This window comes from Amblyomma maculatum, chromosome 1, assembly GCF_055883805.1.
Source record: "Amblyomma maculatum isolate TAMU_Amacu chromosome 1, ASM5588380v1, whole genome shotgun sequence".
Classification (NCBI taxonomy): domain Eukaryota; kingdom Metazoa; phylum Arthropoda; class Arachnida; order Ixodida; family Ixodidae; genus Amblyomma; species Amblyomma maculatum.
In genome coordinates this window covers 51,821,719-51,845,870 of record NC_139344.1, presented here as the reverse complement: position 1 = coordinate 51,845,870, position 24,152 = coordinate 51,821,719, and the positions used below count along the sequence as shown (strand labels likewise).

Below are 24,152 nucleotides of genomic sequence, written 5' to 3'. Positions count from 1 at the left end.
GCTGTGTTGTGATGAGGAGTATAATACGTATATAGTTGGATACTCAGCGACATCCTTTTGACAAGCTGCTTGCTAAAAAAAAACAAAAAAACAAAACAAATAGCCGCACAGTCGGGACCAAGTACTAATACGGCTCTCGCATAAATTCAAGGTGCCTTCACATTTCCTCTGTAGACGCAACTCTAAGAATTAGTGACACACCGAGACTTCCTTCATGTTCTTGTCGTGACGATGTGTGTCCCGAAGGAGTGCAGTATAAAACTACGAACCCTGTTAAGGTTCGAAAATATAGCAGGCGCGTATTGATTACGACGAGCTATGGACTGGAAATACAGCAGGTTTTACTATTTAGCTGTAACGCAAATAATTGTCTCCACGATGACCATGGCGTTCAAAGAGGAAAATATTGCAGAAACTTCACGTCTGCGTTGAAGGCGGTCAATCTCGTTGTCATGCATAATCATGGCGACGCGCGTGGCTGCAGCCGCTTGTGTAAGTGCGCGCAGAAGCGGCCGAAGAGCGGGAGGCAGAGTGCCCGCGAAGCTTGCGTGAACCATGCATGAGCAGCACAGCATCGTGCATTCCGCCCCCATCCCTTCAGTTCCATCGTTAGCATCATCGTAAATGCCCACGCGCACGTGTTTCTTTTCAGTGCCACCATGAGGCGCCACTGGTGTCTGCGGACGCGCTTTCCGTCCTTTTGCGACAACATATACTTTAGGTAATGCGCACAAGATGGAAGAACAGAAACTATGTTATCATGATTATTTGCGTACAATAACACCAAAAGTCGACCCAGGCGTGGCTGCTGATACTCGCAAAATTTTCGCTCGACGATTATATATGTATGTCACGAAATTCGTGTGCGAGGAGTACCGTCGCAACGGCTGAATTATCATGTCTGCACAGGATAATTTGCCGTTCTTCAAGGATCTCTTTGTGCGGCTTCTGCAGGGCAGCGTTTCAGGAGTCCTCGAAAGAGGGGACATAATTGTAGTGACATGTGCGGCCAAACGTTCCCAAGCTGTTCGTCGACCATGAGATAAGCCTTAGTAGAAGGCTCCTAATTAATTTCTACCACCTCGGAATCTTTACTGTTCACAAACATATCAGGAAATGAGCCTACTCTGCCGAATTGTGGGCGCCGCAGACGCGGGAATCGACCCCGCGGCGCCGTTAAAACTTAGAAAAAAAAAAGGACGTCCTTGTTTTTTCTCGAAGGTGCTAACCAAAGTTTCCGCTTCGCGTGCCCGTTCGATGCAAGCTGTTGGTTGTTTCGAGCCGATTCCTGCGTACGGCTCGGCGATGGCTGAAGTTTCGCTTAGCTCGTGGCGAGGGTTAGCTCTTTCCCGCTATCCGAAACGGTCGTCATTAACGGGACGGGACGCTCATGATTCAAAACAGCATGCGTCAAGAATAACGAAGGCTGACACTAACTGCCGCGTTGCTCAGCTTCTGATGGGAGCCGATGGACTCCGCCAGGGTCCAAATGCGCGCGTTTTAGCCCAGCCGCGCTCTAGCTCGCGCCCGATTTCTACACCGCCTGGTGCCACTTGGACCTGCTATTTCCGACCGGCGGGACATTCGTGCGAGCACGATAAGCAGATCGCCATACAAAACTTGGCACCAGCGGCTCGCGGGCCCTTCTCGCATCGTCTCTCCGGCAGACGCGTCGCGAACGGGCTTGCTCGTGGAGGAGGGCCAATTCAGCAATGTGTGTGCCGGCAGCTACAACGTGCTGCGAGCAATGGCGGCACGCTGGATCGGCGGCGGCTCCCGGGTATCTTACGTGCGCTAACCCAGTAGTGAATTGCCCGACCGCGTCGGTGAGCGCACAGCCGCTTGGGTCTAGCCCACTGTGAAATTCCAAGCGTCCGTAATGAACTCATCGCTCAAATTTCTCCGCCAGTTGCGCTTAGCCGCAGCAGAGTGTATAGGGTGCCTCGATGTCAGCGAGGCCCTGACCTTGTAAGCAGCTTAGCGGGCGCAGCGGCAACGCCATTTTTGGAACTTGGCACGCACGCGTTGAGCACTCTGCAATGCTAGTGACCAGCCGTGGTGCGTGTATGTTATGACACCTGTGGGACGACGCATTCTTTCACGTTGCTGGGGTACGTGATAATAAGGGCCTTGTTCTTTAGAAGACATGTGTGAACGGGAAGATAGAGAGGAAAAGGAAACAAGGAATGTGTGGGAAAACGGACTTTTTTCCCTTCATCGGAAATGATGCCAAAGACACCCGCTCCTTGGCTGTCGCGACAAAGGGGGCCGCTCCTCTTCCTTCCTCTTCGCCAAACCACGCTGGTCGTCCTCTTCATTGAACACGAATGTAGGTCGTCCGGGCACGAACTCGCCGTACTTCAGCCGGAAATCTCGACGGACAAGCGGAGACGGCGCGAATGCTTTCTCCCTTGCACGCTGGCCAGCGACCGCGTTCACCGAGTCGGCGCTGCTCCCACAGCCTGAGTGGCTGGCGAGCAGCCAGGTCAGCCCGAATAGAAGACATTTTGTAATTCAGGGCAACATTTAGATCCTGGTTGGGGCCCGTTATCGCGCGCGCTGCATGGTGGGGTAACACGTTGATCCGCGGTTCACATCTAGCGGCGGAGTGTGCCTGACGAAAAGTCGCGCCAGCGTTACGCCACGGTTAACTGTTCGCTCTGGACCCGTGGAGGTTCCCGACTGTCAAGTGTGTTCGCGTGAAGGCATGTCCTCTGCCGGCAGCTTGTGAGGACGACGGCTGGCAAGGCAACTGGTTTGAGCTTTCATCAGTCACCTGTTGCACACGATCGAAATGGCGGCATTTCCATGCTGCAGACGCTTCCAGTTGAAAGACGTGCTCAAGTACGTTTCGAGATGAAAATCACTGGGTTACGTTAGTAGAGCCATGCATTCAGTATTTGCTCCATAAAGTTGATCTAGATACCATTCGTCTCGGAAAGGTGAGTACTAGGCCGGTCAAACGCTTTTACCCATTCGGAAACCGATGGCTAAACAGAACGGCATGGAACCCACTTCTTCCGCAGGCGACGACAGGGCTCAAACCATTAGGCCGTCGCTGCGGTGAAAACGGCTTTCTCGCGACCGCAGCACTCTTAGTGGCGGGCACGCGAAGCGATGATAGTGTAACTTACATCTCGAATGGGACGCTTCTGTATTCCCCGCGGAAACACATCTTCGCGTACGGGTTCGGTAGATGCTCGTTCACGCAGCTGTCGGCACGAAGCGACTCGTGTCCGGCGTAGCAGTCGAGTGTTCCATACTGAAACGACACACTAAGCACTCAGTTACCGTTGACTTGTTGGTGCGATAGATCTTTAACCTTATGTTGTACTGGGGCAATTTGTAGGCGCCTTGTTTTATAATCGGAAACGCCAGCTTCCGGTTACAGTACTCCTTGCGGGGCTAAGTAAGAATGCTGGCTAAAGCAATAAGAGGGCGTGTCGTTGTGATCGCTTCCGAGGTAAGATTTCACTGTATTTAACTCATATTGATGGGCCGAATGCCTGCTGCAATGGGTACTATAACGTGCAAAGAATTACGCGTGCAGACGATCGATCTCGTCTCTTTTCTTTTCCTTCGGCAGTCATTGTTCGCTCCCTGCATATGGCGTTGGCCGCGTGCGGCGGCGGCGCAGCGGATGGGAGAGAATGGGAGATGCAAGCGCCGACTGGCAGAGAGCGGCTCTCTGTTGGGCCATCAGGGACAGTCTATACATTGTATAAGCAGCAGCTAGTTGCGTCAGCGCTTCGGCGCGGCGCCGCGAGCGCTGTGCATGCAGTTCGGAGTGGCGCAGCGCCAACCACGGACTTCCGTTGCACGGCAGCTTGCCGCGTCAGCATCTCCAAGCCTCGCTAGCTGTTCCAGGGCGTTTCATTTCTTTGTAAGCAAAACGTGCCCTCGATTTCGTCCTTACCTCTAGTTGAACGAGGTTCTGGGTAGTCGGTGCCCGCTAATGGCATTTTAACGCGACATTCTACCTCGGCGTTGTGAGCGATGAATAACGAACGTATTTATACTGCAGGTGGCAGCTGGTATAGGTGGCATGGTCGGGCAATGGTTGGGCGGCAGGTTGTATGACGTCATCACGAGAGTGCATGACGTGGTCAGGTTGGCAGGAGCTGCTGGCAATTCGGGCAGCTGATTTGAGATGGGAAGAGATTTCCGCAACCCTCGGATCCTGAGTCGGACACGAGCAACTTCCATGTCCTCCCATGGCCCAGCTGAGAACATTGTCTTCGGGCGAAGCAGGAGAGCGTCCAGCTCTTCGCCTACGATAGTTTACATCGCGGCTTTTTTTTTTTTTTTATATAGATTGGAGAGAGGCCGTGTGCGGTACCGTCGTGCAACACCTCTTTCCGCCCGATCTTTACGTGGTTTCCTGTCTGGACTGGAGAGAGTGCGGAGTAATTAATTACTTTCGCCACGTCCACTAATTTCGTGCATCGTTCGCTATTGTAGGCGCGAGCCCATCCAGGCGGTGGTTTATCGAGTGAAATGTTTAGGTGCATTCGAGACACGAATGCCATAAAATGAAATTTACGAATACGTGATACGAGGCACCTGTGTTGGTTGGCATGTGCATTCGTCATTGAAACTATTTGAACGTGTTGTCAGGCGGGAAGCACAGCGGCTTGTCCGGCGACGTTACACCCATTGCTACACCTACCTGGCGGCGGCCGCCTTTGACGAGAGGGAACGACATAAGTCGCGGCTATCGCGTTTCTCGTCACGCGATGGGAGTCGGAAGAAGGCAGCTCTGATGGCGCGTCCGCGTGTTCGAGGTGTGGTCCTGGTAACTGCTACGCAGCTCTCAGGTTTGGCCTCTGCTTCAACGTACAGGTCGGGGAAGCATACGTCTCCGGCGCGAGCTGACTCGCGCATATGCCAACCGCAGAAGGCCCCCCAACGTTTCTCTTGTAAAACATTCGTTATCACTACTCTATACCCGATAGGAAATGCGAGCCATACAACACAGTTTATCGATGCACCAACACTGCAAAAATAATCTTGCTTCAGTGTGCTGAACCTCTGGAGCAATGAGTCAAGCACGCTGTTTTATCGGTATATGTATGGAAGCAGACACGCTTGTATGACGAAAGAGGAATTTTTCGAAATAATGCCAAGTTCTTGGACACCTGTCCAGGATTTTATTTATCCACACCGATCCCTTGCTGTGCTTTGTGAGCTGCTGTAAACTTAGTCCGGCAACGGGAGGCCTGCGGGGCTGTATAAACACACGCCAATACCGTTTTGTTTTTCACTCATGAACAAACTGAACATCTATCGCATATCAGCTAGTTAGTTGGGCAGCCTGCGGATGCGAAGTTAGTGGATAGTTTAATACTTAATGCCAGTCCTCACAACCGTGTGCTGTGCAATGTCAGTGCGTTGATCGCAACTTGAGACGCCTTTAGTCGATACACGTCATAAACCAAACCAAACAAGTGTAGTACAAGTGAGAGGTCACGGTGATACGTTCATGCCGATGGCATGAAGGAAGGAGGGTGGGGTAACGAAAGGGATTTGTCATTCCATCATTTCTGACTTTTCTTTTTTCTTTTTTTGTCGGGTTGAAGGGAGCAGGTGTACGTGCCCTGGCTGTCTTTTCCGTGTCGGACTATTTAAGAGAGGGGTGCAGTACTGTTTTAGACTCTTATAAATATAGCAGCAATATCGGGCGAGCTATATAAAGCAAGTCGTCCTCCGTAGTAAAAGCAAGTGCCAGCAAATACCCCAGGCATTGTTACTCGTCGAGTGACCCAAACTATCGTGGTCATTACGACTGCGATTAGAACACTCACACTCCCAAGCGGTAGAAAGGTTCCTGAATAGTGGTTGGTTTGGTTCGGTTTGTGGGGTTTAACGTCCCAAAGCAACTCGGACTATGAGTTCCTGAATAGTGGTAGATTGCTACACTTATACTCATGTGTACAAAGCCAGCACTGTATCGACGCCGAGTTGTTATGGCAAAAAAAGAAGAAAATAAACCAAAATGTGTGCGCCTTAACGTCGACGTTATTATATTGTGACATATATGCCCTGCATCGCTGGAAGTTGAAGATGATAACGATCAGCAACACTGACACAGAAGACGACAAAGTGGTAGCAACGGTTGATGCTAGAAGATCGACGCTGCTGTGTTTCTGTGCTTTGTGTGCTGTGACATCCTGGACTAACCTTCGTGGGCTAATCTTGCCACGTATCAATATTTTGGCTGTCCCTCCTGCGTATGGTTATATATCAAGTGCAGATGCACAACAGACGAACAGGACATGGTCAGTAATATTAGCGGCCATATGCACTTGCTTACCGCCAGCAGCTACTACTACTTGCAATGTCGCCAGAGCTAAAACCTGGCCCGTACGCACGACTAGTGCCTCATTCGCTTGCCACTGCCGCCTTTGCAAAGACCCTGCTCTTCGAGGCTACCCACGAGTCGAGCATGCTCCTAAGGTCACACAAACGAAGGGCTTCCCCGAAACACTGCTGCTCCATGGAAAATATACCGCTTTCCCAGAGTGCGAAGGGTTTCCCCGAAACACTGCTGCTCCGTAGAAAGTATACCGCTCTCCCAGCATGCTCGCTGCAAAGAAGTCGGCAGGAGTGAATGTTGCCGTTCGGGACTCCCGCGAGCGGTGAAGCGGCAGCAAACAACCGTCGAGCGATGTGCGACGCTGTGTTTACTGAACCTACAGTCGAGCCCTTGGACTGTGTCCAAGTGGGCCGCCGGCTCAACCCTCTCTTCAACTGCCGCAAGGGGGGCTTCCCTCATGTGCGCTGCCGCTGACGTCTTCCCGCGGCGACGTAAGACTGGCACTCGAGCTGTGCCAGGATCGGGCGGCATTTGCGGCGTCGTCCGGTCGACGCATTTCGCTGGCACATGACGGTCCGCTCTGTAAGCCGCCTTGCTGACTTCGCCGCTGTTGCGGCTTAGAGCAACCAGCTTGCCGCAAAGCGGTGTTCGAGCTAATCCAGCGCGCTTCGTCGTGCTGCGTGTTGGGCGCTGAGTGGAAGACTGTGTGTGGCTGCAAATGCGAACGCACAGAGCGAGCGCTGAGCTTGCTCTGTGCGTTCCTGTAGTATGTTTAGGCCCCTGTAGTATGTCTGTACCCTGTAGTATGGTTAGGTATCCATCACAGGCGACTTCTAGAGCAAATGACTTAAACCGTTGATAATTTATAGCCACTAATATTCAGATATATATTGAATAATGTTGGGAAATGGCGTATGCCCTGTACTCCTCTTTTTGCTGCCTTGCCTGGCAGTGAAATAATGTTCTCGCTTTTAGGAAGGGGGGGGGGGGGGGGAGAGGCTATGCGCGCGATAACGGGCGTATACGTGCTTTCGCCATTTGACATGGCCCGGAGTAGAACTTAGACACTAAAGGTTCCCGTTTACACCGCATCGCTTTCTTTGTTCGAGGGCGGCAAGTTTGACCCGGGTGAAGACGGGGGCAAGTTAGAAATTTTCGTTTCACTTCATAACGCCTAGCGTTTAATACAAAGGGGGAAACAGAACACACAAACGGTGTCGAGACAGTCTAGGCTCAGTGCGTGGGTGCCCAATACAAGAAGCAGCGCTGCGCGCGCGCGCCTTTATCAGCGCGTAGAATATTCTATGAGTGAGGCTTGTTCGCGCTTACGCTTACAGCGATTTCCTCCTCTTCGTGCGGCGGTAAAACGTGCCTCAAATGTTCAGTACGAAAAGCCCGACCCGCTGCAGAATTGGAAGCTCATTGTGTAACATTTGCGGAGAAGCAGCAGGAAAAATATATAAATAAAAAATGAAAAGTAAGGTTTGGGTGAAGGGGGGGGGGGGGGGCTGATCCCGCAAAGCACAGCCGTTGTCAACCTCGTCATTCGTCCTCGTAATTTTCGACGTTCATTGATGTCAGGAACCCGCAGCGGTGTTAGTGGTGTGTAAATATTTTTAAAGTGCGGAAAACGTTTCTTGCTGTCTAGGGCTTCGAATCGAAAGGCCTAAAAAACTTGGCATGCAACTTGAAACAGGGCCAGGCATGACATAGGCGTGGCAGAATGCCTGCATATACTCACTTAAGCATACTTCCTGCCTGGTTGGACCAAGAACGCGACCTGAATGGAAGCCAGCAAAGATATTGAGACACGTGTGCATTGGCTATGATATAGCGTATGGTTAAAGCAATAACTGACAGTCTAAGCAAAAATTATAATACTGGAACTAATAGCTGTTTAAATGCCGCTAGACAATTAGCAAATATGCTTTTAGGTTTCCTGACGCTGGGGAGTAGCATTGCAATGCCGCACCGGTATTGAAGCATAAAATCCAAGACGTCCTACGGGAACACAGCAACATCGTAAGCACATCTAGGGCATGCGTCTTTTACATTGACGGCACATAAATACGTATCGTTTGGTTTATAAGGTTTAACGTCCCAAAGCGACTCAGGCTATGATGGACGCCGTAGTGGAGGGTATCAGAAATTTCGACCAGCTGGGTTTCTGAACGCACACTGACATCGCACAGTACAGGGTCGCCTTCCTTTTCGCCTCCATTGTAGAGCGGCCGCCGCTGCAGGGATTTATACTTGCGTCATCGGGTTCAGCAATCGAACGCCCTATTACCACTGAGCCACTGCGGCTGGTCCGTATATAAATAACTTTCATTGGACTTTTATAGTCTCTCTCAACGATGTGGCCATGTATACCGGTCGTTTCGGCGAATGCGAATTAGAATATTTAAAAACACGGTTTTTGAGACATATGGATGGCTTCCGTGGCGCTCAGAAAACAGGTGTATCATCACAAAACATCAGAAAGCAGGTGAATCATGTTAGCTAGTAAGGTAAATTAACTAATTTATTATAGTTAGCATTTTACTTGTTACATTTAGACGCCTGTCCGCAATTTGAAACTTGTAGCTGAAATTTTTTATAGCAGCGTCACTATTTAGAATTTTGAAATTGCCATTAGCCTGGGGTCTAATGGCAATTACAGCACGTTTACGCGTTTGCGCGCACTTTTCAAAAATCGCGCGTCTTCGATGCGCACAAAGCGACACTTCGCGTAACTCACTGCGCAGATGTCACGTGATCTCCTCTCTCCGGAACACCGCAACGCGGGGGAAACACTGAACGCCATGTGGCATGTGCACGGTGCATCACGGAATGAGGCGAACGTTGCGCTCGCGCTTTTCGAAAAGGGCGCGCGGCGTCATTTCTACGGCACAGTGCCGAATGTAGTGATGTCTCGCAAATTTTAAAATCGGTATGACTATTACTAACGACCCCTTACAGATCTTCAACTGCATTCATATCTGACTGCAATATATGAAAAATTATTCGTTAGAATTTAATTCCTTAGCTTACTTAATGTTTCCCTATATACACCAACACTGGTATTACAATGCCGCACAAACAATCAAATAATTAAAACCGGCAATTTAAAAAAAAAATAATATTCTAGCTTGCCTTCGCTGGAAGAACAGCTACACACTGCTGGTCAGTTGCTGATCAATGGTAGCCTCCTAAATAAAGATTCATATCTATTCGTTACAAGTGTAAAATACAGCAGGTTCGCCAGCTCTGTTGCTCCATCTTAGAGTAATTAAAACCCACATAAGACTAATTGAAGTTCTATACAGCAAGTATAGGGGTGTATTAGACTAATACATACTTTGTTTTTAATACCGTCCGGGTGGAATTGTACATTGCAGAGGGAAGATACAAAACAAAAGCAAAGGATACAAAACGAAATAAAAAACAAAGAAGATAGATTGCAAGCGTAGTAAAAGCACTCGCAACAAAGCCAGATGTACTTTATTGGGACTATTTTAGTTGTATTAACTTTGCCACTCGGGAGATTAGCTTCACTTAGACTTCCTGTGCTATTTCGTTTGCGCAGCTGCAGTTCTGATTCGAAAAGTCGAAATCACTGGGTGTAATCCTTCCATCCCAAATATCTGGGCGTGCCGAGCCGCATGAAAACGGTTTTAAAAAAAATTTTAAGTTAAAATTTTTATCTCCCACATAGGCGCTGAAATTTTGCGCCTACCCCACCGGTGCGCTTTAGGACAGAAACGACACTTACGCACTCATAATTCTTTGCATTCTCCGGCCACACACTGCAAGTGTTGGAATCGAACCCGGCACTTATTGGATGGGGCACATAATGACAAGATGCCGTATATACTGTGGTGGCTCATGATATAAATCATTGCGTTTTCACGATTGGCAACTGACAGCTGCTGCATTGATCTGAGAAAAGGAATTTTGGCGCACACAAAAACCGCGCATATAAGCCGCATCGAAAACTCAACTATGAGGCGAGTAGGGTACGCTCAATCGTGCCACGGCTTCGCACACGCTTACGCAAGCACCGTCTGTTCTCATCGCCTGATGCACTTCAGCCAATGAGAAGCCATATCGAGGAGCCTCTCCCAGAGCTGCGTGACGTCACATGGACCGCGCAGCCATCTTTGATGTTAGGAAAACGTCGATAAAGGCGTTGGAAAAGCCGCGTTTACTCGCCTCTTTTCTGCGTGCTGTTCCATCGATTTTGTAGCGCGGCATGCCGGGATCTCGTTCGGAGGCGCCGTACCCTCGTACTGTCCGGGTTCAGACTCGTGCGCAGTACAGAAAGGAACCGTGGAAACGCCGGCTTTTTAGTTTCGTCAGCGAGCGATATTGGCTCGTTTTTTCTGTAAATAGGTCGTCATAGCGGCGAATATTTTACACCGCATTTGTCTAACCATCCAGAGTTGAGTCACAGAGAAACCGACGCATGGACGACAGTGTCTGAAAGATCTCCAGGTCTCTCTTACCAGGTGGGCTCACATTCCATTCATTAACGTCCGCAGTACCTGCAAATGTGTAGCATAAATCGCAAATGACGTTGTTTAATTAAAAATATCGCCTGTGCTGCTCTGGGCAAAGGTTACCCGCGCGTCGCACACCTTTCCGCAAGCTGGGGCTGCGATGCCAGGAAGGTCACACAGTGTCCAGTATTACGCACTTTGCCGCAGTTGTAGTACTTACATATTGTAGTGATTGTGCAGCTGAAACCGCCTGTGCTACTTTTCATCAAAGACGAAAGTTTTGTGCTATGGGCACAGTCATGCTATAAAAAGCTTTACGACGAAACTGTTTGGCCGCATGAGAGATCAATAAGAGGGCAAAGTAATGAAGGCACTGATATCACGCGTTGGTGCACTGCGTCACCCCCTTGCCAAGATGGTGCGCTTATTTGCGAAACCATTTCTGTTAAAAAAATCGGGAGTTAATACGTGCTGATTTTTTTTTTTTTCAGTTGAAAAATGAAGGCCATCTGAGATTATCGTGAAAACATTCCATATTGAAGCCCATTCGCAGCACGAATAAAACAACGACAGGTAGAAAACACGCACGACAGGACGAATGCTGCACTTCCAACTAAAGTTTATTATGAAAAAACCAAGCTTAAGTACAGAGCTACTATCACCTTCTGACAGTCGAACATGTGTGTCTAAAAAAGCAACTTCATTATCATGTAGATAGAGGGATGGGGTGCTGACACATTGATCGCCTGCTTTTCTGATGTGAAATGCCTCAATTATTTCTCTTTCTACCTGATCCCTTCCCCGCCCAAGAAACTTAGTTTTCCGAAAAATGGGTTTCCACTTACAGTCTCGGCAGTGAATTGCGAGATTGCTGCCTTTTCCTTCTTTCACCTGATCGTGGTGTTCTTTTGCTCTCTGATTAAAACAGCGTCCAGTTTGACATATGTACACACGATTACAGGTGAGTGGAATGCTGTACACTATCTTAGTAGTGCACCGAGTGAACCAAAGGTGGTGCCTGATCGAACAAATCGGCTTTTCTTTTCTCACCATCATAGGACAAATTTTTGAAAGCTTACTCGGCGCAGAAAAGACCACGTTTACATCATATCTTTTGGCAACTTTCTTAAGATTGTGAGATAATTTATGAAGGTACGGAATTACTTGAGTGGCCTGCCTCTGATCTTGCTTATCTTTCTTTTTAATACCCTCTTTCTTCTGAAGCAGGCTCTCTGCAACTGCAGATAAAGTATCAGGAGGAAAGCCAGACATACGCAATCGCTCTGTTTGCATTTTGACACTTTCGGACATTAGATGCGTACACGATTTTTCTAACGCGGAATTGAGGCAATTCATGGCAATTGCTCTTTTGATTATTTTAGAATGTGCGCTACTATAGGGGAGTAATGCCTTTTGTGACCTTGGATTGTACATCCAACATATGTGTCCTTCTACAAATGAAATTCTTAGGTCAAGAAACTGCATGCTATTGTCACGTGGGAGCTCATGGGTAAACTTTAAACCATTTGAGACCGATCTGAATGAGTCAAGAACGTCAGCAACAGCCTCGCCAATAGATGAATTGTGCGGCTTGTCCATTATCACTAGATAGTCGTCTACATACCTAAAAATACGCACGTCAGGAAGCGAGTTTAACAAACTCTTGTCAACGCGAGATAAAAATATGTCGCACAGAACTGGCGCCACACACGAGCCAATGCAAATACCTGCTTTTTGCGTGTAAAACCTCTTGTTAAAATTAATGGCAGTGGATTGTAGATAAAACTCTAATAGGGTTAAGAAACGGTCGCTACTTACACCCGACAAGTTTTGAAAAGGCACTTCTCCCAACTCATCAGTAACCGACCTTACAGCCTTAAACAAATCTTCGTGCGGTATGGAATAATTCCACTCAAGTAATTCCGTACCTTCATAAATTATCTCACAATCTTAAGAAAGTTGCCAAAAGATATGATGTAAACGTGGTCTTTTCTGCGCCGAGTAAGCTTTCAAAAATTTGTCCTATGATGGTGAGAAAAGAAAAGCCGATTTGTTCGATCAAGCACCACCTTTGGTTCACTCGGTGCACTACTAAGATAGTGTACAGCATTCCACTCACCTGTAATCGTGTGTACATATGTCAAACTGGACGCTGTTTTAATCAGAGAGCAAAAGAACACCACGATCAGGTGAAAGAAGGAAAAGGCAGCAATCTCGCAATTCACTGCCGAGACTGTAAGTGGAAACCCATTTTTCGGAAAACTAAGTTTCTTGGGCGGGGAAGGGATCAGGTAGAAAGAGAAATAATTGAGGCATTTCACATCAGAAAAGCAGGCGATCAATGTGTCAGTACCCCATCCCTCTATCTACATGATAATGAAGTTGCTTTTTTAGACACACATGTTTGACTGTCAGAAGGTGATAGTAGCTCTGTACTTAAGCTTGGTTTTTTCATAATAAACTTTAGTTGGAAGTGCAGCATTCGTCCTGTCGTGCGTGTTTTCTACCTGTCGTTGTTTTATTCGTGCTGCGAATGGGCTTCAATATGGATCATTACCAACTGGCCCAAACATCGGTGTTATTGAAAACATTCCACAATTATTTTTTTTTGGGTTATTTTTGCCGGTAAAAAGAACTGAACACTCGGTTCCTCTCTGTTTTTTTTTTCTTTTTTTTTGTAGGACATAAGACAAACACTACATTCACGAACAAGCTTTCACATTTCTTGACTTTCTTGCAATCATTGCTATATTACTCTTCAAACTGACATTCTACGTCCGTGCCAGATGAGGCCTAGTCTCTGCATGTGCTCAACGAAATCATTCTTTCAATGTCAGATGCAACATCTGACGTTGAAATTTCAGATCCGACTGCTGCCTCTTTCTTTACTAGCAGACTAAATCTGGCAAGGAACCTTTAAAGTATGTAGGAAAGGGAGGGATACTGGGATTGAAAAATATTCGGATTTTTCTTTTTATCGCGGCGTAATTAACCGAAACACAAACACAAGACGACTGACGCGTTGTTTCTTAGGCTGTGTTGATATAGTCTTCTTTCATTTATTCTTGTAAATAAATTTATGGCATTCTAGTACGATGTATAAATGTCACATGGGGGGAGTAGCCGTGACATTATTCACGTTAAGCAATGCTAACGCAGTTGGATGTCATTACATGATCTGTCTTTGCTGCAAATGCACTCCACGGCTCGCGAACGTTTCCGTGCAAACATGCTATTTGAAGTGGCTTCACCGTGAAAGAAAAGGAAAAACAATTAGAGGGACACTAAGCTTGGCGCGATGACCTTTCACATATACGAACGATATTTTTTAATTTTTTAATGTTTCCCTTTTTAAAATTTTTCTTTGTGCGCCGATACTTGGCATCAGCAAACATTGCCTTTCCATTCTGAGATGTTTGACACCTTTCAACGCATTTTGCATATTCAATTATTTCAGTTAACTGATCAATTACGCACTATACATTTTCTTAATTAGCATCTTCAAGCATTGGCTTTTCATTTTGAGTGTTTCGACGCCTTTGAACCCCGTTTTTCCATTCTTTTAAATTTCTGTAATTCATCAATTGATTACAATCATTTTTTTAACTAGTCATCGCCTATCACACATCAATCAGTCATCAATCACTAGAACCACAAATTACCATGATACGATATATTTTTTGTTTGTTTGCGCAGCCCCTGATTTTTTCCGACACGCGGTAGCGACTGCTAATACTACTACGCCGGCGGCTTTTCGACCGAGCAAGCTGTAACAGCTATCGCTTAAAATATGAAACTATCACTCGCAGTTTTTTGCCTTTCAACGATGCTACACGGCATCACTTGACAAGCTACGTGTATGGCTATGGGCACTCGTCAGACAGATTTCCCGGCGGAGCCTAAAACTCCGATCGAACTACGGTACATCGCTAACTGCTAATACTGCTTAAATTGTGGCCATTTTTTCATGCTCTGCAGACATAGCGGCCAATATTTCACGGGGTGAAGGGGTGAGCGCGTACATTTTAATATTTTTTGCGCAGTCACTCATTAGATCTAATTAAAAACTCCCTGACAGACCTTTCTACCGGGGAATTTCGAGCTGTTGTCATTACGCGGAGACCTTTTTTTACTTGTTTGTACCGCTTCCACTACGTTTTTGCCACCTAGTGTCGCTCACCGCAACGATGAAGTGGTGACTCTGGCTCTTCTACCTAGGTGGCGCTAGGCGTATTCAGTCGTTCTCCGTATTTAGTGTATTGTCCTTTGCGTGTGGTGGTGGTTGTGCATGTCGCGGGTTACGGCGGTGTTTGTCTACGCGCTGTTAACGTCCGTTAGGTAGTTTGTGTGGGCTTTATGTTTTTTGTGGAGAGTAAGTTAACGTTTGTGCCGCTAATAATCTTCGAGGAGAGTAGCGGCTTACGGTAGCAACTTTCGCAACTCTGTGTTGACTTCGCCGTTCGCTGCCGGCATGGTCGTCCATTCAAACCCCCTGAAAAACCTTGGTGCGTATCACCTTTGTGCTCTCTCGTCTGCCGAATGCGCGCCAGCCTTTCGACGGCGTACGTCTTTGTTTACCAGCTTGGTTATGTTTAGCGGCCAAATTACACAGAAAAGGGCTCATTTCATCATGGTTTTGTTCTATTAGCTTTCTTACTACTTTTTAAGTGTTCTACTAAAGTGTTCTTGTTGTAGCGTGTGCACTTGCTGCTTGGTCTAATTTGGAACAGAAAAAGCAAAATTGAAGCAAATGGTTCAGCGCAGTCCGTAGCGCCCCGCGGTGCTTTGAAGAGTTCACTAGACCTTCAAATGTTAACGGTCTTGTGTCCTTGACGGAGCACCGCGCCTGTGGGCGTCGTTAGAGGTTCAGCTAGCTCTTTCAGCTCTTTCAGAAGTGTTACGTTGGATCCTCGTTTCTGACGGGCGCGTGGGCTGGTGTGTGGCGCGTAAAAACGCACAGGCGCTGCTGCAGGTACAACTCCTGCTTAGAGGTCAACGACTTTGCATTGTGGCACCAGCGTACCGAAACGTTCTGGCGTGCCCTTGTTCTTAACGCATCATGAGCTCTGCCTAGGCCGCCTAGATCTCCATTCCGGTGGGGCTTGTGAAATAGCGTGCCGAGGGGTCCGCGTTTGCTCAGTGCTACGTGTATTTTCGCTGAACTGGCTAGGATCAACGCTGCGCTCTTTTTGTGTTTTGATGAATTCAAAGTTTTGAAAAAAAGAAAGAAAAATGGAAGCAGCTGGCAGCGCGGATGTGAGGAACGCGCTGCGCTACTTGGATGTTCACTTCCTTGGATCTTATCGCGGGCGCACTTCTGCGCTTAAAGTCGGCTTCTTTCATCGGATGCAGCACGCTCGGTCGATGTTGCTCCTCACGATGCGTCTACAGAAAAAAAAAAAAAAAAAAAAAAGTATGTGTGTGTGCGGGGGGGAAGGGGTGTTTGCTGCGGTTAAGGCCACTGTCAGGCTGCGAAAGGGGCTGTGTTTGGTCTGTATCGGCACCGAGGAGGTTTCTGCTGAGGTTCACATGCTATTTTTGTGACCTGGGTTTCGTCCTGTACGTGTTGCTCTAAAAAATGTTTTCGCCCTAGTTTTGTAAAGTGGGTATTTGAGTGTAATGTGCATACTTCTTATTTTGTGCAGTGTACATCTGGGGCGCTAAAGAGCCGTTCTGTAGTGGCTTTTCTTATATTTTACCGCAGTACCCATCAACTTGTCCACTGACTTACTCAAGTAGCAATTCCGCTGTTAGTTTTGGTTACTGACTTCGCTTTCCCAAAAAGTGCGCGCACACAAAAGTGGAAAATGCTCATTGTCGGTCAAATTGATCTGAGATGAGTATTCTTTTAACGTTTAGAAAGTACCTTCTTGTAAAGCAGTCCATAAAATTTACAAGTCAGCGTAGCGAAGAGGCCTCATGACGAATGCTCCGGTGAATAATTATGCTAAAAGAGCGAGTAGTGTCCATTTGGCCACGTCAGCTTTTTGGTGCGACGACGTGGAATACTGAGCTACGTGTCATAAACGTGCGTCAGCAGGGCGCACAGGATGTGCTTTCAGCGTTGCCTGTGCACACTAGGCATCCTTATGATGCAGGTAAAAAAAAAAATCAAAATACGTTAATGTGAACGAATAAAAGCGTCTCGCCCAGTTTAAACAATGTAGCGATTTTCGCTTGATGCATGCTGGCTCTCCGAAAGAGCAAGTGGGCGTGTCGTATTACTTCTGACGTTTTCTTTTTTCTCGCTCTTTGTGACCTTTCACTCTGCATCTACACAGCAGGCACTAGCGTTTTGCAATTTCAGCAGGTCGGTCTCTCGTCGGCAGTCTATTGCTAATCAAATTTTCAAGTCAGTGCGTAGCAATAACACAAGCTGTCGGTCTAATTGATGTTCCATTTTGTGTGTGTGTGTGTGTGACACGCAGCGCTTGCGTGATGTCGTTGTGCTTCTCGTGTTGTCTTCATGTGCTAGGCGCTGCTGGGATCGTCGGCGCCTCTGCAGATGACACGACGCCGCAGTTGCTCTTGGGCGGAAACTCTGCGTGTTGCGGCTTTCAGTCCTTTGATCTCTGCGTAGACGATTCCAAACTTGTATAATGCGCGTCTAAATGGGGCCAATTCTCTTGTCAAGCCTTTACTACGAGGCGAAAGTTACCGCAATATTCAAATGCCATGCGCAGTCTAGCACCGACAAGCCATATATATGTTGATGATAGAGGATTTTTAAAACTCTAGATAACGTCTCGTTAGTTTGAGCGGTACAAAATAAGCTTTTTTTTTTTCTTTTTTTTTCTTCTCCTTTAGCGTGTCGGATACGCCTGCTGCATAGTTTTTGAACGGTTCTAACTCGCAGCAATCTTATGTTCTCGTTTCCACTGCTGGTGTCTTAACCCTGGTTAGAACAGTCCGCCGATATTCTTTAGGGTGGGCTGTGGTTGCCAACATTGTGTATGTACCTATAGCGAGATAATCATTGTTTTGAAAAGTAACCTGACCGAAATGAGCTCATTAACACTTCGTTCACATCTTTATTTTTCAGCGCAATAGTGCTTTTTGTTTTGTTTCATTACGTAAAAGAGGAAACTTTAAATAGGAATTTCACGTCAGACGCTGGCTTGATGACCTCGCTGGAGTCTTGAGTAGAGGTTTCATTTTTTTTTTCTTTCTTGAGAACACTGCAATCTTGCGTTCGCTAGAATGTGTAACGAAAACGGGAAAGCCGACGTCGTCTCTTTATCAAGTCGGAAAGTGTTGCGAGAGCTCACTGGTACGGGGCAAATGCCGGCTGCTGCGTCTGTCGTAGTGTACCGAGCATGTTAATCTTGTCATAAGTTCAAGCTAGTGTCGCAGAAGACCGCACCAAGCACAGCTGCTGGATCCCAGCCTCGTGCGCGTTGAATGCACCGCTGGGTGGGTGACTCTGGCAGTTCCGGTAGGATTGTAGGCACGTGCTGCTGCTAGATCTCTTCGTGGTTCACTGCGGCGCGACGTTGCGGAATCTTCATCCGTGCCCTGTTTGCGACGCTGCGTATACACTCTGCAGTGCCGAAGTGGGAGTACAGCGTGGGAGAGGAAACAGTACAGGCAAGTTCTCCCATGAGTAGGGCCGGAGCCAACCAGGGGCCAGTCAAAGGGCTCCTTGCGACAACGGGTTTTGTCGGGGCCAGAGGAGGGAGTAGATGCGGTACAAGGCGAGAGTCCGGTTGCGGGCAGGTGGCCTGATTCTCGCCTTTGCAGCCGGCCCGCATCTCTATGGCCATTCAGGCTGCATTGACCGCGTTGAACCACATGCGCCGTTGCAGCCGTTCCAACTGGAGGGTAGAATGCCCCTGCATTCAGGCTGTCAGAAGGGCGCGTTTGGGAGCGTATTGTAGGAGGGCGGTCGGGAAGCCACTGGCTGGATGCGACTGCGTGTTGCGCGCAGCTTGTGACGTGCAGGTAAGCTTTCACACAGGAACCAACCAGGCAACGATGAAGCCGACGAAGAAAAGATAGCAAGGGGGGAGGGGGAAGTCCGGAAAATATCCTGCGGCCAAAGGAAGAATGACCATGTAACCAGCGCCCCGAGGTTAAATATGGAAACTATTTCCTGGCAAAGGCAGTGACGAGAAGCGTAGGGGTGGAGGATGGGGTTCGGACCTCTCCCATTTCCTCCGCCCTTGCCTTAACCCCGCTGCCCTTCCACTTCATCGTTTTTTCTACTTCTCTAGTATCGCCTGTTGTTCGGCTGACATATCGAATCGTTCGTGCATCTTCCGCCCCCGTTTTGAAATTGACGGGCTTTGAAGTCGTCCTTCGGCCTTTCAAACCAACTTGGTGCCCGTTCGTGCCGGGTGTTGCAACGAGCACGTGAAAATATCAGGATCACACTCAGACGCGGGGGTCGTCAGTCGCTTGAAACTTGCACCAGTTATATAATTAATATGCACAAATGAGCTTATTGCCGTGGGCCGCATGTTTTTGAAGTTAAGAAACAGTTCCGTAAAAAAAGGCCTTGCTGGGGTCGCACAAAACTGAGCGCATGAGGCGCCCGGAAAGCCGGGTGCAAACGTAGCGTTCGCTGGTGATGTGCGGCAAGCAAGGCCTACGGCACCCCGCCGGGGTGGCGCAGTGGTTACGGCGCTCGACTACTGTTCCCAAAGACGCGGGATCGAATCCCGGCCTCGGCGGCAGCTTTTCGATGGAGGCGAAAAGCAAGGCGCCCGTGTGCTGTGCGATGTCAGTGCACGTTAAAGAACCCCAGGTGGTCGAAATTACCGGAGTCCTCCACTACGGCGTCTCTCATAGCCTGAGTTGCTTTGGGACGTTAAACCCCACAAACCAACCAACCAACCAAGGCCTACGGCGCGAATTCCAACTGCCTGCCTAACTACAGCGTGGCGTGCAATTTCATTGGTCACAAATATAATTTTCTGAGCACGAAGTGACGAAGTAAGAGTGCTTGCCATGGTATGCTGTATCGCGTGCAGTTCAAATCTGGCATCGTGGTCATTGCAACGCAATTTCCCAATGTTAGCCTTGACATCTTTCGCAGAATATTCGTCCGATAGAGTTGCCATACCTCCCGAATCGTTCGGGACACTAGCACAGCGTTCTATATGGTTTTGGAGTGGCAGAAGTAGCTTTCTCCCCGTGATGCTCCAAAAGAGTACGCTTGCATGGACCACAAGGTCTCTGCGTGCCGGAAAATGACTCTTGGGAGTCTGCATAAAACTAAAAATTTTGACAAACGCAGCCTCCTCCCACCACTCCTCCTCCACCTCTATTGGCGGGAATAAAATTCCGTTTTTGTTTTTTATGTTGCCACGTTGTAAGGTACGCAGTTGTGTACAGTGCATCCATGCATCGCTTCGCAAGGGGGCCCACGGTTCTTGCGATTCGTTTATATCATTTTAGTTTTCGGCTTCTGTCGGGAACGAAAAATTTTCGACGCCTTTTGTCTTCTGGATAGATTTCTGTAATGTTCAGCCATTTGTTGATCGTAACTTTGCGAAAGCCTCTATCAAATCAAAGACAGATTTGAGACAAGTCCGTAGAGCTGGCTCACGCAAGTTGTGTGTATATGTATATCTATATTCTCTCACACCGTACACCCACACATTCTTAGGTCGTCCTCGCTTGTAACCACCCGGTGAAGGGATGTAGATTCTAGTGCGGCGCCCACAAATATATGAACAAGTGCTCCTGAAATCTGCCGTGCCAATGTACCACCCAAGATGACGCTTGGTGTTGTAAACGAAAAGCGGAATTCAAGATTGTGCGCGCCGGGCGATCGTTCGAGCTTTCTACGAACTGTACGACGATGTGAGTAAACAGCATTGCTTTTAATAACGCGTTGCTTATAATGTTGAGAGTAGCAGTAATGAAGACGACAGGCTAGTTCACACAGAGTATTAGCGCTAAGTAGAACGGTGCAACATTTTTCTGCAGAGCACATATTGGGCGCTTAACCAGCACTAGGCAATTCCCACCTCTCCCCAGGGCAGTTATATATATGCTGTAGAACACGCGCCAGACAAGCTTAATAAGCTTACTGGCTTGGCCCTGTTTTGGACTTAGTGGAAAATAATCTGGCGTGGCTGTCAGATTCGAGCTTTTCCAAGCTACCTCCAACCGTCGCGTGGCGCCCTGCGTGCGTCTTGCTTGATAGCCCTGTCTTTCCGAAGTAGGAGAGCATGTTTTTGACAAGATCACGTGTTTCGAAACCGTCACGCGACTTTCGCAAGAGTCTGGAGTCGCTGCTTGGAACGTTAGAGCGCGCCCCAGGGGGTCTCGGCCTTTTCCGCTGATAAGCGTTTAACTGAGGCGAGTCGCGGAGTGTTTTTAGCGAACACTGTGGTGATAAAGCCGGCGCCCAGAGACTCGTAATACTAGAAGCCTTGCGGAAGCGCTGTGCGCGATAGGTGGGTCGGTGGTCAGATGTAAACACGCCTCGAGGGCACCGACTCCAGTGACCCCATTAAAGGGGAGGGGGGGGGGGGGGGCATACCTTCCACGGCGTTTGTTCGTAGTTCTTGCACAAACTCGTATGCGACGGGAATTTGCATTCTGCTTAGGAGCCGAACATATACATAGCGCTTGTTGACGGTATTTCTGTGCTTCCATCGCCAGCTTGAGTGCCGTGACAAACTTCCCTTTCGACGCATCCGGCCAGCTCAAAAGTGCCGTTTATCCGATTCCGGATGCTGCTGCAGTGTCTGTTCCAACCGTGCTGCGCGTTTTCCGAAGCGCTGCTGAAATTTTTGTCTGCCACTTGATTTACTCTGTGTGTACGCATGAAAGCGGATTATTTATGGGCAGCTCAGGACCGACCGCATGTGTGTGACCGGCGGAGGTTTGTACCCTGCGATGATTGAAAGCTTGGGTTATTCCTATGACATGCTCTCAGGATTGTGGGCGTTTCTGTAGCGTGTATTTTTAGCTAGGTAGGACCGGCACTGCGGCCCTCGTACCGTTTCTAGATGCATTTCCGTTTGTGCGCGGCGTACACCCAAATCTAGAGCCGCGATATGTCTGACATCGTGGGAGAATAATGCGCGAACAGAACGTAGACTAGAATGACCTTCTGATCAGTAGCAGGTGGAGCCCTCTGCAACGTGGCATTTCGCTCGAAGACACGTGTTTTTTTCGATGTCGGTAATTACGTGGTGGCAAATCTGTGCTCTCGCGACCAAACCTCGTGTTTACTTGTTCATGTAGGCTCAGATGAGCGCGCCCAAATAATTGAGAAATTGAGCAATGAAACGGTTCTCAGCAGCTTTCACCCTCGGCAGGAGCCTGCTTTCTCAGAGCGGAGTTTTGTTTCGTAGTAGTTATGCAGCGCATCCGTTTCTCTCGTTTATTTTATTTTATCATGTCATTCTTTTTTTGTTTCCATTGTTCGCTGTCGCTAACACTGGTTCATTGCCGAGGTCGCCGGAGTCGGCACGGACGGAACAGTGCTTAGAGGGGCAAATAAGGGCCCTGTGTGCGCACTTGTGCACACGGTGATTGCAGGCGGCTCTTCACTGTTTGCCTACTGTAGTGTGTATACTCGGTACTCGAGAGAGATAGCGGCGCTTTTGATTCTGGAGCGCATCTTTTCTACGCCGTCTCACCGGAGCACTTGGACCTAGTCCAAGATTGGATCTGAGCGTTTGTTTCCCCTCTTTTTAATGGGGCTGCTAATGTGAGCGCATATTTGGAACTCCTCGAGACCTGAGGTGAATACTGTTACAGCTTGTGCGAAAGGTCTCTCAATTTTGTTCTGGCTCGTGACGGGCTTAGTTGGGCGGAAACGTAGGGTTAATTGCGAATGACGACGTCCCAAACGAATACGTTCGCTTTGCATGGGCTCTGACTTGGAAAGCTCGTTGCCGAGCTGCTTTCGCCCTACCATGCACGGCTACACTGCAGTTTTCCGACACTTTCGCTTGAAATAAAGGCGCGAAGGTGACCAAAACGTGTCACGAGTTTATGGTCCTGGCGAAAATGCCTTGCTTGCAACAAGATAACTAGCCGTGATATAGCCATGATACTGCCGGCTAAACGAGGAATTCTTGTATAAATTTGGCACGAAAGAATTTCTAAAACAAGATGTAGCGGTTTTCTGTGGCGAAGGTGAGGTACTGTTCATGTATCGCACCGCGTGACAAAGTATTGGCGTATGCATCTAATTAGCTGTTGTTAAAATTAATGTGATTTACTTCTAAAAAAAACAAAAAAATATTCGCCGTATTCTGTCTGCTATTACGCTCTCTTCACTGCGTATTTCGGAGTAAAGAAGCCTTAGTGAAAAGCGGCTCTCCCTTTGAGTCGACGTGTGCATTTGAGGCGGCGGAGGAACGACAGAAAAGTATAGCTGCCCTCTTAATGTGGAAGCGCGCATCAGCGCCTTTGTACTTTTGCTTGAAGAGAGACGCGAGCGTGTATATAAATTAGCAGCGAAGCCTATTTCTTTGATTTCCCACGTCTCCCAGCGTGAAATTGCATTTTATTGCTTGCAGCATTATGACCCGTTGATAGGGAAGTTTCTCTCTCTTTTATGAATCTTGTATGGGCGTTTCTATAATGCAGCAGCAATGGTATCGGGAACTTGAGACGTCGAGCTTTCCGATACGACAAAGATGATAAAAAGAAAACTACGAATTGAAAACCAGGCAGTCCCGTTAAATTTGTCAATGGATATTTTGCGTCTTTCTCTTCCATATTTAAAATGTGTCGGCAAGTCATTTTTCATTTTGCATTTCTTCTTTTATGTTCATATTCTTCCGTCTGCCTGCAAGGAGGTCTTTTTTTTTTTTTTTTTTTTTTCTTGTTGCGTACCTTGAACACTGCTTCCTGTAATTCTCAATGTATTCAAGTGCTTGGCCAGTGATGTTATGTATTACCTGTAGCGATTTGTAGTTGCCGAAGTTTATGGGGCCTGTGGCAGCTTCCAGCTGCTGTACAGCGATTTTTACGGTGGAACCTCGTTTATTTACTCTGTGGTGGAAAGAAATGGACGGAACCATTCGGTCTGCTGCATGCAAATTCGTGGAAATGGCTAGGGATTGCGTGAAAAAAAAAAAAAAAAAAAAAGGAAACACAATAAGACTGGTATTCGCGGTAATGATTATATGGTGTGGAGTCGTTTTATATATATTCTCCAGTGCTGCTTGACAAATCAAGCTAGCTATTCTTCACAATTTAGGCGCACCCAAGGAGATTAAATAAGGGGGTGAGGGATGTTAACATTATATTGCAGCCTCCTCTACCGAGAAAAGAAATTCAGTGCTGCTTGACAAATCAAGCTAGCTATTCACAATTTAGGCGCACCCAAGGAGATTAAATAAGGGGGTGAGGGATGTTAACATTATATTGCAGCCTCCTCT

At 47.8% G+C, this 24,152-nt stretch overlaps 2 protein-coding genes across 3 annotated transcripts in view; one reads left to right on the top strand and one right to left on the bottom strand.

The window, feature by feature from the left end:
• Positions 1–24,152, top strand: part of LOC146202360 (long-chain-fatty-acid--CoA ligase 5) — a 122,614-nt gene that overhangs the window by 20,827 nt on the left and 77,635 nt on the right. The window contains exon 1 of one of the 2 annotated variants that reach the window (XM_084588127.1): positions 15,044–15,302. The exons of the other annotated variant lie outside the window; for it this stretch is intronic. Within the exon in view, the coding sequence (XP_084444253.1) occupies positions 15,269–15,302 (34 nt within the window). The 5' untranslated portion in view covers positions 15,044–15,268. Of the gene's footprint in view, positions 1–15,043; positions 15,303–24,152 lie in introns of those variants that run through there. 2 annotated transcript variants of the gene reach the window in all.
• GC (gamma-glutamyl carboxylase) overlaps positions 1–24,152 on the bottom strand; it is a 159,997-nt gene that overhangs the window by 134,040 nt on the left and 1,805 nt on the right. The gene's annotated exons all lie outside the window — the stretch shown is intronic.